This window comes from Pseudophryne corroboree, chromosome 7 (assembly GCF_028390025.1).
Source record: "Pseudophryne corroboree isolate aPseCor3 chromosome 7, aPseCor3.hap2, whole genome shotgun sequence".
Classification (NCBI taxonomy): domain Eukaryota; kingdom Metazoa; phylum Chordata; class Amphibia; order Anura; family Myobatrachidae; genus Pseudophryne; species Pseudophryne corroboree.
In genome coordinates, this window is record NC_086450.1 from 109,914,725 (window position 1) to 109,931,278 (window position 16,554).

Below are 16,554 nucleotides of genomic sequence, written 5' to 3' on the forward strand. Positions count from 1 at the left end.
GATGCTGGGACTCCTTAAGGACCATGGGGATTATATCAAAGCTCCCAAACGGGCGGGAGAGTGCGGATGACTCTACAGCACCGAATGGGCAAACTCTAGGCCCTCCTCAGCCAGGGTGTCAAACTTGTAGAATTTTGCAAATGTGTTTGACCCCGACCAAGTAGCTGCTTGGCAAAGTTGTAGAGCCGAGACCCCTCGGGCAGCCGCCCAAGAAGAGCCCACCTTCCTCGTGGAATGGGCTTTCACTGATTTAGGATGCGGCAGTCCAGCCGCAGAATGTGCAAGCTGAATCGTACTACAGATCCAGCGAGCAATAGTCTGCTTTGAAGCAGGTGCACCCAACTTGTTGGGCGCATACAGGATAAATAGCGAGTCTGTCTTTCTGACTCCAGCTGTCCTGGAAACATATATTTTCAGGGCCCTGACTACGTCCAACAACTTGGAAGCCTCCAAGTCTTTTGTAGCCGCAGGCACCACGATAGGTTGGTTCAGATGAAACGCTGATACCACTTTAGGGAGAAACTGGGGACGAGTTCTCAATCCTGCCCTATCCATATGGAAAATCAGATAAGGGCTTTTACATGACAAAGCCGCCAATTCTGATACACGCCTGGCCGAAGCCAAGGCCAACAACATGACCACTTTCCACGTGAGATATTTCAAATCCACGGTTTTAAGTGGCTCAAACCAATGTGACTTTAGGAAATCCAACACCACATTGAGATCCCAAGGTGCCACTGGAGACACAAAAGGGGGCTGAATATGCAGCACTCCCTTAACAAAAGTCTGAACTTCAGGTAGTGAAGCCAGTTCTCTCTGGAAGAAAATCGATAGAGCCGAAATCTGGACCTTAATGGAACTCAATTTAAGGCCCATAGTCACCCCTGACTGTAGAAAGTGCAGGAAACGGCCCAGCTGAAATTCCTCTGTTGGGGCCTTCTTAGCCTCACACCGCGCAACATATTTTCGCCATATGCGGTGATAATGGTTTGCGGTTACTTCTTTCCTAGCCTTACTCAGCGTAGGAATGACTTCCTCCGGAATGCCCTTTTCCTTCAGGATCCGGTGTTCAACCGCCATGCCGTCAAACGCAGCCGCGGTAAGTCTTGGAACAGACAGGGCCCCTGCAGCAGCAGGTCCTGTCTGAGCGGTAGAGGCCATGGGTCATCTGAGATCATTTCTTGAAGTTCCGGGTACCAAGCCCTTCTTGGCCAATCCGGAACAATGAGTATAGTTCTTACTCCTCTTCTCCGTATTATCCTCAGTACCTTTGGTATGAGAGGAAGAGGAGGGAACACATAAACCGACCTGTACACCCACGGTGTCACTAGAGCGTCCACCGCTATCGCCTGCGGGTCTCTTGACCTGGCGCAATACTTTTCTAGCTTTTTGTTTAGGCGGGACGCCATCATGTCCACCTGTGGCCTTTCCCAACGGTTTACAATCATTTGGAAGACTTCTGGATGAAGTCCCCACTCTCCCGGGTGGAGGTCGTGCCTGCTGAGGAAGTCTGCTTCCCAGTTGTCCACTCCCGGAATGAACACTGCTGACAGTGCTAACTCATGATTTTCCGCCCATCGGAGAATCCTTGTGGCTTCTGCCATCGCCGTCCTGCTTCTCGTGCCGCCCTGTCGGTTTACATGGGCGACTGCCGTGATGTTGTCTGACTGGATCAGTACCGGCTGGTTTTGAAACAGGGGTTTTGCCTGACTTAGGGCATTGTAAATGGCCCTTAGTTCCAGAATATTTATGTGCAGGGAAGTCTCCTGACTTGACCATAGTCCTTGGAAGTTTCTTCCCTGTGTGACTGCTCCCCAGCCTCGAAGGCTGGCATCCGTGGTCACCAGGACCCAGTCCTGTATGCCGAATCTGCGGCCCTCTTGAAGATGAGCACTCTGCAGCCACCACAGCAGAGACACACTTGTCCTCGGAGACAGGGTTATCAGACGATGCATCTGAAGATGCGATCCGGACCACTTGTCCAACAGGTCCCACTGAAAGGTTCTTGCATGAAACCTGCCGAATGGAATCGCTTCGTAGGAAGCTACCATTTTTCCCAGGATCCGCGTGCAGTGATGCACCGACACCTGTTTTGGTTTTAGGAGGCCTCTGACTAGAGATGACAGCTCCTTGGCCTTCTCCTCCGGGAGAAAATAAGATTTTACTCACCGGTACATCTATTTCTCGTAGTCCGTAGTGGATGCTGGGGACTCCGTAAGGACCATGGGGATTAGCGGCTCCGCAGGAGACTGGGCACAACTATAGAAAGCTTTAGAACTACCTGGTGTGCACTGGCTCCTCCCACTAAGACCCTCCTCCAGACCTCAGTTAGGATACTGTGCCCGGAAGAGCTGACACAAATAGGAAGGATTTTGAATCCCCGGGTAAGACTCATACCAGCCACACCAATCACACCGTATAACTCGTGATAACTATACCCAGTTAACAGTATGATAACAACGGAGCCTCTCAACAGATGGCTCAACAATAACCCTTTAGTTGGGCAATAACTATATACAAGTATTGCAGACAATCCGCACTTGGGATGGGCGCCCAGCATCCACTACGGACTACGAGAAATAGATTTACCGGTGAGTAAATTCTTATTTTCTCTAACGTCCTAAGTGGATGCTGGGGACTCCGTAAGGACCATGGGGATTATACCAAAGCTCCCAAACGGGCGGGAGAGTGCGGATGACTCTGCAGCACCGAATGAGCAAACTCTAGGTCCTCCTCAGCCAGGGTATCAAACTTGTAGACTCTTGCAAGAGTGTTTGACCCCGACCAAGTAACAGCTCTGCAAATTTGTAAAGCCGAGACCCCTCGGGCAGCCGCCCAAGAAGAGCCCACTTTCCTCGTGGAATGGGCTTTTACAGATTTAGGGTGCGGCAGTCCAGCCGCAGAATGTGCAAGTTGAATCGTGCTACAGATCCAGCGAGCAATAGTCTGCTTAGAAGCAGGAGCACCCAGCTTGTTGGGTGCATACAGGATAAATAGCGAGTCAGTCTTTCTGACTCCAGCCGTCCTGGAAACATATATTTTTCAGGGCCCTGACTACGTCCAGAAAACTTGGAATCCTCCAAGTCCCAAGTAGCCGCAGGCACCACAATAGGTTGGTTCACATGAAAAACTGATACCACCTTAGGAAGGAATTGGGAACGAGTCCTCAATTCCGCCTTATCCATATAAAATACAGATAAGGGCTTTTGCATGACAAAGCCGCCAATTCTGATACACGCCTGGCCGACGCCAAGGCCCACAGCATGACCACTTTCCACGTGAGGTATTGTAGCTCCACGGATTTAAGTGGCTCAACTCAATGCGACTTCAGGAAATCCAACACTACGTTGAGATCCCACAGTGCCACTGGAGGCACAAACGGGGGCTGACTATGCAGCACTCCCTTAACAAAAGTCCGAACTTCAGGCAGTGAAGCCAGTTCTATTTTGGAAGAAAATCGATAGAGCCGAAATCTGGACCTTCATGGAACCCAATTTTAGGCCCATAGTCACCTCTGACTGTATGAAGTGCAGAAATCGACCTAGCTGAAATTTCTCCTTTGGGGCCTTCCTGGCCTCACAGCACGCAACATATTTCCACCATATGCGGTGATAATGGTTTGCGTTCACTTCTTTCCTAGCTTTAAATAGCGTAGGGATAACTTCCTCCGGAATGCCCTTTTCCTTCAGGATCCGGCGTTCAACCGCCATGCCGTCAAACGCAGCCGCGGTACGTCTTGGAACAGACAGGCCCCCTGCTGCAGCAGGTCCTGTCTGAGCGGCAGAGGCCATGGGTCCTCTGAGATCATTTCTTGGAGTTCTGGGTACCAAGCTCTTCTTGGCCAACTTGGAACAATGAGTATAGTTCTTACTCCTCTCCTTCTTATTATTGTCATTACCCTGGGTAAGAGAGGCAGAGAAGGGAACACATACACAGACTGGTACACCCACGGTGTTACCAGAGCGTCCACAGCTATCGCCTGAGGGTCCCTTGACCTGGCGCAATATCTTTGTAGCTTTTTGTTGAGGCGGGACGCCATCATGTCCACCTGTGGCCTTTCCCAACGGTGTACAATCAATTGGAAAACTTCTGGATGAAGTCCCCACTCTCCCGGGTGGAGGTCGTGTCTTCTGAGAAAGTCTGCTTCTCAGTTGTCCACTCCGGGAATGAACACTGCTGACAGTGCTAACACATGATTTTCCGCCCATCGGAGAATCCTTGTGGCTTCTGCCATCGCCATCCTGCTTTTTGTGCCGCCCTGTCGGTTTACATGAGCGACCGCCGTGATGTTGTCTGACTGGATCAGCACCGGCCGGTGTTGAAGCAGGGGTCTAGCCTGACTTAGGGCATTGTAAATGGCCCTTAGTTCCAGAATATTTATGTGTAGGGAAGTCTCCTGACTTTTCCATAGCCTTGGAAGTTTCTTCCCTGTGTGACTGCCCCCCAGCCTTGAAGGCTGGCATCCGTGGTCACCAGGACCCAGTCCTGTATGCCGAATCTGCGGCCCCCTAGAAGATGAGCACTCTGCAGCCACCACAACAGCGACACCCTGGCCCTTGGAGACAGGGTTATCCGCCGATGCATCTGAAGATGCGACCCGGACCACTTGTCCAACAGATCCCACTGGAAAATCCTTGCATGGGACCTGGCGAATGGAATTTCTTCGTAAGAAGCTACCATCCTTCCCAGGGCTCGCGTGCATTGATGCACCGACACCTGTATACGTATTAGGAGGTCTCTGTCTAGAGACGACAACTCCTTGGACTTCTCCTCCGGGAGAAACCCTTTTTATCCTGTTCTGTGTCCAGAACCATACCCAGGAACAGTAGACGCGTCGTAGGAACCAGCTGCGACTTTGGAATATTCAGAATCCAGCCGTGCTGTTGTAGCACTTCCCGAGATAGTGCTACTCCGCCGAACAACTGCTCCCTGGACCTCGCCTTTATAAGGAGATCGTCCAAGTACGGGATAATTATTTCGGCCATTACCTTGGTAAATACCTGTGTCGGGGACAGACCAACGGCAACGTCTGGAATTGGTAATGACAATCCTGTACCACAATTTTGAGGTACTCCTGGTGAGGAGGGTAGATAGGGACATGCAGGTAAGCATCCTTGATGTCCAGTGATACCATGAAATTCTCCAGGCTTGCAATAATTCGCCCTGAGCGATTCCATTTTGAACTTGAACCTTCGTATATAAGTGTTCAAGGATTTCAATTTTAGAATGGGTCTCACCGAACCGTCTGGTTTCGGTACCACAACATTTTGGAATAGTAACCCCGGCCTTGTTGAAGGAGGGGTACCTTGATTTCACCTGCTGGAAGTACAGCTTGTGAATTGCCGCCAGTACTACCTTTCTCCGAGGGCAGCAGGCAAGGCTGATGTGAGGTAACGGCGAGGGGGAGTCGCCTCGAACTCCAGCCTGTATCCCTGTGATACTATTTGCAGAACCTAGGGATCCACCTGTGGGCAAGCCCACTGGTCCCTGAAGTTCCCGAGACGCGCCCCTACCGCACCTGTCTCCACCTGTGGAGCCCCAACGTCATGCGGTGGACTCAGAGGAAGCGGGGGAAGATTTTTGATCCTGGGAACTGGCTGCTGGTGCAGCTTTTTCCTTCTTCCCTTGTCTCTGTGCAGAAAGGAAGCGCCTTTGACCCGCTTGCTTTTCTGAAGCCGAAAGGACTGTACCTGAAAATACAGTGCTTTCTTAGGCTGTGAGGAAACCTGAGGTAAAAAAATTTCTTCCCAGCTGTTGCTGTGGATACGAGGTCCCAGAGACCATCCCCAAACAATTCCTCACCCTTATAAGGCAGAATCTCCATGTGCCTTTTATAGGCAGCATCACCTGTCCACTGCCGGGTTTCTAATACCCTCCTGGCAGAATGGACATTCTATTAATTCTGGATGCCAGCCGGCAAATATCCCTCTGTGCATCCTTTATATCTAAGACGACGTCTTTAATATGCTCTATGTTTGCAAACTATTATCCCTGTCTTAAGAGTATTAATATTATCTGACTGGGTATCAGACCACGCTGCAGCAGCACTATTTATGCTGAGGCAATTGCAGGTCTCAGTATAGAACCTGAGTGTGTATATACAGACTTCAGGATAGCCTCCTGCTTTTTATCAGCAGGCTCCTTCAAGGTGGCCGTATCCTAAGACGGCAGTGCCACCTTTTTTGACAAACGTGTGAGCGCCTTATCCACCCTAAGGGATATCTCCCAACGTGACCTATCCTCTGGCGGGAAAGGGTACGCCATCAGTAACTTTTTAGAAATTACCAGTTTCTTATCGGGGGAACCCACGCTACTTTACACACTTCATTCATTCATCTGATGGGGGAACAAAACACTGCCTGCTTTTTCTCCCCAAAAATAAAACCCCTTTTATGTGGTACTTGCGTTCATGTCAGAAATGCGTAACACATTTTTCATTGCCGAGATCATGTAACGGATGTTCCTAGTGGATTGTGTATATGTCTCAACCTCGTCGACACTGGAGTCAGACTCCGTGTCGACATCTGTGTCTGCCATCTGAGGTTAACACCTTCCACCTATCCATCCACTCTGGTGTCGGCCCCACAGGGGGCGACATCCCATTTATCGGCCTCTGCTCCACCTCCACGTAACCTTCCTCATCCCATATGTCGACACAGCCGTACCGACACACAGCACACACACAGGGAATGCTCTGACTGAGGACAGGACCCCACAAAGTCCTGTCCTCAGCACACACCATAGCGCTATATAATGCAGGGATTAACACTATAACTGAGTGATTTTTCCCCCAATAGCTGCTTGTATAAACAATATTGCGCCTAAATTTAGTGCCCCGCCTCTCTTTTTAACCCTTTGAGCCTGAAAACTACAGGGGAGAGCCTGGGGAGCTGTCTTCCAGGTGCACTGTGAAGAGAAAATGACGCCAGTGTGCTGAGGGAGATAGCTCCGCCCCTTTTTCGCGGACTTTTCTCCCGCTTTTTTATGGATTCTGGCAGGGGTATTTATCACATATATAGCCTCTGGGGCTATATATTGTGATGATTTTGCCAGGCAAGGTGTTTATATTGCTGCTCAGGGCGGAGTGTGAGGTGTGAATGAGGAGCAATGGCGCACAGCTGCAGTGCTGTGCGCTACCTTGGTGAAGACTGAAGTCTTCTGCCGCCGATTTTCCGGAACACTTCTTGCTTCTGGCTCTGTAAGGGGGCTGGCGGCGCGGCTCCGGGACCGAACATCAATGGCCGGTTCCATGCGGTCGATCCCTCTGGAGCTAATGGTGTCCAGTAGCCTAAGAAGCCCAAGCTACCACCAGTTAGGTAGGTTCGCTTCTTCTCCCCTTAGTCCCTCGCTGCAGTGAGTCTGTTGCCAGCAGATCTCACTGTAAAATAAAAAACCTAAAATATACTTTCTTTCTAGGAGCTCAGGAGAGCCCCTAGTGTGCATCCAGCTCAGCCGGGCACAAGAATCTAACTGAGGTCTGGAGGAGGGTCTTAGTGGGAGGAGCCAGTGCACACCAGGTAGTCCTAAAGCTTTCTTTAGTTGTGCCCAGTCTCCTGCGGAGCCGCTAATCCCCATGGTCCTTACGGAGTCCCCAGCATCCACTTAGGACGTTAGAGAAACACTTTTCTCTGTTCTGTGTCCAGAACCATCCCCAGGAACAGTAGACGTGTCGTAGGGACCAGCTGTGACTTTGGCATGTTTAGAATCCAGCCGTGCTGTTGTAGCACTTCCCGAGATAGTGCTACCCCGACCAACAACTGCTCTCTGGACCTCGCCTTTATCAGAAGATCGTCCAAGTACGGGATAATTAAAACTCCCTTCTTTCGAAGGAGTATCATCATTTCGGCCATTACCTTGGTAAAGACCCTCGGAGACGTGGATAGACCGAACGGCAACGTCTGGAATTGGTAATGACAATCCTGTACCACAAATCTGAGGTACTCCTGGTGAGGATGGTAAATGGGGACATGCAGGTAAGCATCCTTGATGTCCAGTGATACCATGTAATCCCCCTCGTCCAGGCTTGCAATAACCGCCCTGAGCGATTCCATCTTGAACTTGAATTTTTTTATATATGTGTTCAAGGATTTCAAATTTAAAATGGGTCTCACCGAACCGTCCGGTTTCGGTACCACAAACATTGTGGAATAGTAACCCCTTCCTTGTTGAAGTAGGGGCACCTTTACTATCACTTGTTGTGAATACAGCTTGTGAATTGCCTGTAACACTGCCTCCCTGCCTGAGGGAGTGGTTGGCAAGGCAGATTTGAGGAAACGGCGGGGGGGAGACGTCTCGAATTCCAGCTTGTACCCCTGAGATACTACTTGAAGGATCCAGGGATCCACCCATGAGCGAGCCCACTGATTGCTGAAATATTTGAGACGGGCCCCCACCATACCTGGCTCCGCCTGTGAAGCCCCAGCGTCATGCTGTGGACTTAGAGGAAGCGGGGGAGGACTTTTGCTCCTGGGAACTGGCTGTATGCTGCAGCTTCTTTTCCCTACCTCTGCCTCTGGGCAGAAAGGACGCGCCTTTAACCCGCTTGCCCCTATTGGGCCGAAAGGACTGTACCTGATAATACGGTGCTTTCTTTTGTTGTGAGGGAACATGGGGTAAAAATGTAGACTTCCCAGCTGTTGCTGTGGAAACGAGGTCCGAGAGACCATCCCCGAACAACTCCTCACCCTTATAAAGCAGAACTTCCATGTGTCGTTTGGAATCTGCATCTCCTGTCCACTGCCGAGTCCATAACCCTCTCCTGGCAGAAATGGACATTGCACTTATTTTGGATGCCAGCCGGCAAATATCCCTCTGTGCATCCCTCATGTATAAAAGTGCGTCTTTTATATGCTCTACGTTTAGCAATATAGTGTCCCTGTCTAGGGTATCTATATTTTCTGACAGGGAATCTGACCACGCAGCAGCAGCACTGCACATCCAGGCTGAAGCAATAGGCGGTCTCAGTATAACACCTGTGTGTGTATATATAGATTTCAGGATAGCCTCCTGCTTTCTATCAGCAGATTCCTTCAGGGCGGCCGTATCCGGAGACGGTAGTGCCACCTTCTTTGACAAGCGTGTGAGCGCTTTATCCACCCTAGGGGATGTTTCCCAGCGTGACCTATCCTCTGGCGGGAAAGGGTACGCCATTAGTAACCTCTTAGAAATTACCAGCTTTTTATCAGGGGAAGCCCACGCTTCTTCACACACTTCATTTAACTCTTCAGATGGAGGAAAAGCTACTGGTAGTTTTTTTCTCTCCAAACATAATACCCTTTTTTGTGGTACCGGGGGTAACATCAGAAATGTGCAACACATTTTTCATTGCCTCAATCATGTAACGTGTGGCCCTACTGGAAGTTACATTAGTCTCGTCGTCGACACTGGAGTCAGTATCCGTGTCGACATCTGTGTCTGTCATCTGAGGTAGCGGGCGTTTTAGAGCCCCTGATGACTTTTGAGACGCCTAGGCAGGCACAGGCTGAGAAACCGGCTGTCCCACATTAGGTATGTCGTCAAACCTTTTATGCAAGGAGTCGACACTGTCGCGTAATTCCTTCCACAGCACCATCCACTCAGGTGTCGACCCCGCAGGGGGTGACATCACGTTTACAGGCATTTGCTCCGCCTCCACATAAGCCTCCTCATCAAACATGTCGACACAGCCGTACCGACACACCGCAAACACACAGGGAATGCTCTGACAGAGGACAGGACCCCACAAAGCCCTTTGGGAAGACAGAGAGAGAGTATGCCAGCACACACCAGAGCGCTATATAACACAGGGATCCCACTATAAATGAGTGTTTTCCCTTATAGCTGCTTTTTTATATATCATATATATATATCTATACTGCGCCTAAATTTAGTGCCCCCCTCTCTTTTTTACCCTTCTGTAGTGTTCAGACTGCAGGGGAGAGCCAGGGAGCTTCCTTCCAGCGGAGCTGTGAGGGAAAAATGGCGCCAGTGTGCTGAGGGAGATGGCCCCGCCCCTTTTTCGGCTGACTTTCTCCCGCTTTTTCTGGAATACTGGCAGGGGTAATTTTACATCTATATAGCCTCTAGGACTATATATGATGTAGATTTGCCAGCCAAGGTGTCATATATTGCCCTCGGGGCGCCCCCCCCCCCAGCGCCCTGCACCCATCAGTGACCGGAGTGTGAGGTGTACATGAGGAGCAATGGCGCACAGCTGCAGTGCTGTGCGCTACCTTGGTGAAGACCGAAGTCTTCTGCCGCCGATTTTCCGGACCACTTAGTTGCTTCTGGCTCTGTAAGGGGGACGGCGGCGCGGCTCCGGGAACGAACACCAAGGTCGGGTCCTGCGGTCGATCCCTCTGGAGCTAATGGTGTCCAGTAGCCTAAGAAGCCCAAACTACCACCTGGTAGGTAGGTTCGCTTCTTATCACCTTAGTCCCTCGCTGCAGTGAGTCTGTTGCCAGCAGATCTCACTGTAAAATAAAAAACCTAAATATACTTTCTTTCTAGGAGCTCAGGAGAGCCCCTAGTGTGCATCCAGCTCAGCCGGGCACAAGATTCTAACTGAAGTCTGGAGGAGGGTCATAGTGGGAGGAGCCAGTGCACACCAGTTAGACCTAAAGCTTTCTTTATAGTTGTGCCCAGTCTCCTACGGAGCCGCTATTCCCCATGGTCCTTACGGAGTCCCAGCATCCACTTAGGACGTCAGAGAAAAGGGGGTTCCTATATCTGACTTCTAGGCTTGAATCTTAGTATGAATATGTTATAGTCCAGCTCCTCCACCAACGAGTTTCACTGTTTCACACAGCTTTTCTTGAAAAAGCTGTGTGAAACGCGTTGGTGGAGGAGCTGGGCTCTAACATATTCATCCTGAGATTCAAGCCTAGAGGTCAGATATAGGAACCCCCTTTTTCAACAGCGATTTGGACATCTGTATAAACGGACCTGAGCTCACCATTGGACCAAGTAGCCTCTTGAACCAAGCTAATTCCAGGTCTTCATCTCCAACAGCAGTTGGTAACTATTCCATTCGCCTAAATTGTTCCTGGACTGTGGCAATAGAATATGGATGAACTTTTACTTTTGAGTTCCCGCTCAATTTCTTAATTCTATATTTTCTTATACGGAATCTTTTATTGATTGCAGTGCTATGATATGCCCTAGATGCTAATGTTTTAAGTATATGTTGCAACAGTATGAATTTTAGAAATTAGTAATAAAATTGTGTTATTTCCATCCATTTAGCTCTCTTGCGCCAATTTTGTTTTTGTGTATCTTTATATATAGAATTAGCACCAAATAAATGTGCCCCCCCCCCTCGTTTTTGCCCCGTTACTTGTTCAGCAGGGGAGAGTCCGGGAGCAGCTTCTCTGCAGCATGCTGTGGAGAAGATGGCGCTGGTTAGTGCTGGAAGATCAAGCTCCGGCCCCTCGACGGCGGGCTTCGGTCCCGCTATTTTTATTATACTGGCAGGGGATTTATTATATACTGCCTCCACAGTATCTATATACGTGTGCCAGTCTTATGTGAGGTAAAAATTGCTGCCCAGGGCGCCCCCCCTGCGCCCTTGCTGTGCCTGTGTGTGTTGTGGGAGCAATGGCGCGCAGCGCGATCGCTGCACGGCACCTCATGAAGATCTGAAGTCTTCTGCCGCCTTTAAAGTCTTCTTGCTTTTTATACTTACACGGCTTCAATCTTCCAGCTCTGTGAGGAGGACGGCGGCGCGGCTCTGGGACGAACAGCAAGGATGACACCTGTGTCCCGACCCTCTGGAGCTAATGGTGTCCAGTAGCCTAAGAAGCAGAGCCCATCAGTCCAGGAAAGTGGGACTGCTTCTCTCCCCTCAGTTCCACGAAGCAAGGAGCCTGTTGCCAACAGTGCTCCCTGAAAATAAAAAACCTAACAAAAGTCTTTTCAGAGAAACTCAGTAGAGCTCCCCTGTAGTGTATCCAGTCTCCTCTGGGCACAGGATCTAACTGAGGTCTGGAGAAGGGGCATAGGGGGAGGAGCCAGTTCACACTCATCTAAAGTCTTAGAGTGCCCATGTCTCCTGCGGAGCCCGTCTATACCGCATGGTCCTTACGGAGTCCCCTGCATCCTCTAGGACGTTAAGAGAAATAGGAAATAAACCACAAATTTGCCATTAACAAATAGCAAAGGCTGAATGATATACGTGAAAGTGTCCCCTGTAAATACATAGCAAATTCAAGGGCAGACCAGGGTTCAGTGTCAATGCATCTGACCTGGGAAATTCCCTGGTTTTGGTGCAGTGTGAATGGGTGCCTCAGACTGAAACCGGGGGAAATTCCTGGGTTGATAGACCTGGGTTGTACCCGTGTATTTGCTGAGTCTTATGTCTGAAAGTTGTATAAAACACAGCAGCTTAATTCAGAATATGGCGCAATGATCAGTGATGTGCTGCAAGCCACAGCAATTAATCAGCTTTTAGCAATCTGGTGTAGTCAGACTAATCAAAGCAAATGTGTTCTACTTGCACTTTCAATATTCAATGAGTCCTGCAGACATAACATTTTCTTACCTAAAAGACTAGTTTTAACCCCATCTTCATTCACTTTTCCAGACTGCATATCTAGAGAAAAATAAAAGGCATCACTCTTCTTTCTGTATAAGTGATATACTTGGCAGTCTTTCACAGGCTAGAAAACAGCTTGCTCCACAATCCAACCATTTGCATTTCAGATTTAAATAAGATTGGTGTGACCATAGCTTCAAAACGATCAATGTACATTTAGATCAATTATTCAATCATCTTCAGTGGTAAATTTACAGAAAATAAGAATTTACTCACCGGTAATTCTATTTCTCGTAGTCCGTAGTGGATGCTGGGAACTCCGTAAGGACCATGGGGAATAGACGGGCTCCGCAGGAGACTGGGCACTCTAAAGAAAAATTAGGTACTATCTGGTGTGCACTGGCTCCTCCCTCTATGCCCCTCCTCCAGACCTCAGTTAGGGAAACTGTGCCCGGAAGAGCTGACATTACAAGGAAAGGAAATTTTGAATCCAGGGTAAGACTCATACCAGCCACACCAATCACACCGTACAACTTGTGATAACCTTACCCAGTTAACAGTATGAACAACAACTGAGCCTCACTCAACAGATGGCTCATAACAATAACCCTTAGTTAAGCAATAACTATATACACGTATTGCAGAGAGTCCGCACTTGGGACGGGCGCCCAGCATCCACTACGGACTACGAGAAATAGAATTACCGGTGAGTAAATTCTTATTTTCTCTGACGTCCTAGTGGATGCTGGGAACTCCGTAAGGACCATGGGGATTATACCAAAGCTCCCAAACGGGCGGGAGAGTGCGGATGACTCTGCAGCACCGAATGAGCAAACACAAGGTCCTCCTCAGCCAGGGTATCAAACTTGTAGAACTTTGCAAATGTGTTTGAACCCGACCAAGTAGCTGCTCGGCAAAGCTGTAATGCCGAGACCCCTCGGGCAGCCGCCCAAGAAGAGCCCACCTTCCTTGTGGAATGGGCTTTTACCGATTTTGGATGCGGCAATCCAGCCGCAGAATGAGCCTGCTGAATCGTGCTACAGATCCAGCGAGCAATACTTTGCTTTGAAGCAGGAGCACCCAGCTTGTTGGGTGCATACAAGATAAACAGCGAGTCAGTCTTCCTGACTCCAGCCGTTCTGGAAACATATTTTCAAAGCCCTGACTACGTCCAGCAACTTGGAGTCCTCCAAGTCCTGAGTAGCCGCAGGCACCACAATAGGTTGGTTCAAATGAAACGATGACACCACCTTTGGGAGAAATTGGGGACGAGTCCTCAATTCTGCCCTGTCCATATGGAAGATCAGATATGGGCTTTTACATGACAAAGCCGCCAATTCCGACACACGCCTAGCCGATGCTAAGGCCAACAGCATGACCACTTTCCACGTGAGATACTTTAGTTCCACGGTCTTAAGTGGCTCAAACCAGTGGGATTTCAGGAAATCCAACACACAACGTTAAGATCCCAGGGTGCCACTGGTGGCACAAAAGGGGGCTGAATATGCAGCACTCCCTTAACAAATGTCTGAACCTCAGGCAGTGAAGCCAGTTCTTTTTGAAAGAAAATGGATAGGGCCGAAAGCTGGACCTTTATGGACCCCAATTTTAGGCCCATAGTCACCCCTGACTGTAGGAAGTGCAGGAATCGACCCAGCTGGAATTCCTCTGTAGGGGCCTTCCTGGCCTCACACCAAGCAACATACTTCCGCCATATACAGTGATAATGTTCTGCTGTCACGTCTTTCCTAGCTTTTATCAGCGTAGGAATAACTTCATCCGGAACGCCTTTTTCCGCTAGGATCCGGCGTTCAACCGCCATGCCGCGGTAAGTCTTGGAACAGACAGGGCCCTTGTTGCAGCAAGTCCTGTCTGAGAGGCAGAGGCCATGGGTCCTCTGTGCGCATTTCTTGCAGTTCCGGGTACCAAGTCCTTCTTGGCCAGTCCGGAACAATGAGAATTGTTCTTATTCCTCTCTTTCTTACTATTCTCAGTACTTTTGGTATGAGACGAAGAGGAGGAAACACATATACCGACTGGTACACCCACGGTGTCACTAGGGCGTCCACAGCTATCGCCTGAGGGTCCCTTGACCTGGCGCAATATCTTTTTAGCTTTTTGTTGAGGCGGGACGCCATCATGTCCACCTGTGGCAGTTCCCATCGGTTTGCAATCAGTTGGAAGACTTCCTGATGAAGTCCCCACTCTCCCGGGTGGAGGTCGTGTCTGCTGAGGAAGTCTGCTTCCCAGTTGTCCACTCCCGGAATGAACACTGCTGACAGAGCTTGCACGTGATTCTCCGCCCATCGAAGAATCTTTGTGGCTTCCGCCATTGCCATCCTGCTTCTTGTGCCGCCCTGGCGGTATACATGGGCGACCGCCGTGATGTTGTCTGACTGAATCAGCACTGGCCGGTTTCGAAGCAGGGGCTCTGCTTGACTCAGGGCGTTGTAAATGGCCCTTAATTCCAGTATATTTATGTGTAGAGAAGTCTCCAGACTTGACCACAGCCCTTGGAAGAAGTTTCTTCCCTGAGTGACTGCCCCCCACCCTCGGAGGCTTGCATACGTGGTCACCAGGAACCAGTCCTGTATGCCGAACCTGCGGCCCTCGAGAAGGTGAGCACTCTGCAGCCACCACAGAAGAGACACCCTGGCCCTTGGGGACAGGGTGATCAGCCGATGCATCTGAAGATGCGATCCGGACCACTTGTCCAACAGATCCCACTGAAAGATCCTTGCATGGAACCTGCCGAAGGGAATGGCTTCGTATGAAGCCACCATCTTTCCCAGGACTCGCGTGCAGTGATGCACCGATACCTGTTTTGGTTTCAGGAGGTCCCTGACCAGAGATGTTAATTCCTGGGCCTTCTCCACCGGGAGAAACACCTTCTTCTGTTCTGTGTCCAGAATCATGCCCAGGAAAAGCAGACGCGTCGTAGGAATCAGCTGCGACTTTGGAATATTCAGAATCCAGTCGTGCTGTAGTAACACTTCCTGAGAGAGTGTTACGCTGATCAACAACTGCTCCCTGGACCTCGCCTTTATGAGGAGATCGTCCAAGTACGGGATAATTATAACTCCCTTCTGCCGAAGGAGTATCATCATTTCGGCCATTACCTCGGTAAATATTCTCGGTGCCGTGGACAGGCCAAACGGCAACGTCTGGAACTGGTAATGACAGTCCTGTACCACAAATCTGAGGTACTCCTGGTGAGGTGGGTAAATGGGGACATGCAAGTAAGCATCTTTGATGTCCAGCGACACCATAAAATCCCCCTCTTCCAGGCTTGCAATAACCGCTCTGAGCGATTCCATTTTGAACTTGAATTTCTTTATATAAGTGTTCAAGGACTTTAGATTCAGAATGGGTCTCACCGAACCGTCCGGTTTCGGTACCACAAACATTGTGGAATAGTAACCCCTTCCCTGTTGAAGGAGGGGGACCCTGACAATCACTTGCTGGAGGTACAGCTTGTGAATTGCCGCCAGCACTACCTCCCTTTCCATGGGGGAAGCTGGCAAGGCTGATTTGAGGTAACGGCGGGGGGGGGGGGGGGCGTCGCTTCGAATTCCAGCTTGTATCCCTGAGATACAATTTGTATAGCCCAGAGATCCACCTGTGAACGAATCCACTGGCCGCTGAAGTTTCGGAGACGCGCCCCTACCGCACCTGGCTCCGCCTGTGGAGCCCCAACGTCATGCGGTGGACTTAGTGGAAGCAGGGGAGGCCTTTTGTTCCTGGGAACTTGCTGCATGGTGCAGCTTCTTACCTCTATCCCTGCCTCTGGCAAGAAAGGATGCACCCCTGACCCTCTTGCCTTTTTGGGAACGAAAGGACTGCATTTGATAATACGGTGCTTTCTTAGGCTGTGAGGAAACCTGAGACAAGAAAGTGGACTATCCAGCTGTCGCTGTAGACACGAGGTCCGACAGACCGTCCCCAAACAATTCCTCACCCTTATAAGGCAAAACCTCCATGTGTTTTTTAGAATCAGCAACTCCTGTCCATTGCCGAGTCCATAAGACCCTCCTGGCAGAAAT

General features: G+C 49.9%; 1 protein-coding gene across 2 annotated transcripts in view; it reads right to left on the reverse strand.

The window, feature by feature from the left end:
• Window positions 1-16,554, reverse strand: part of ARL6IP6 (ADP ribosylation factor like GTPase 6 interacting protein 6) — a 126,724-nt gene that overhangs the window by 89,579 nt on the left and 20,591 nt on the right. For both annotated transcript variants that reach the window (XM_063933531.1, XM_063933530.1), the window contains exon 3: window positions 12,518-12,568. In XM_063933531.1, coding sequence (XP_063789601.1) covers window positions 12,518-12,568 — 51 coding nt within the window. The remainder of the gene's footprint in view (window positions 1-12,517; window positions 12,569-16,554) is intronic.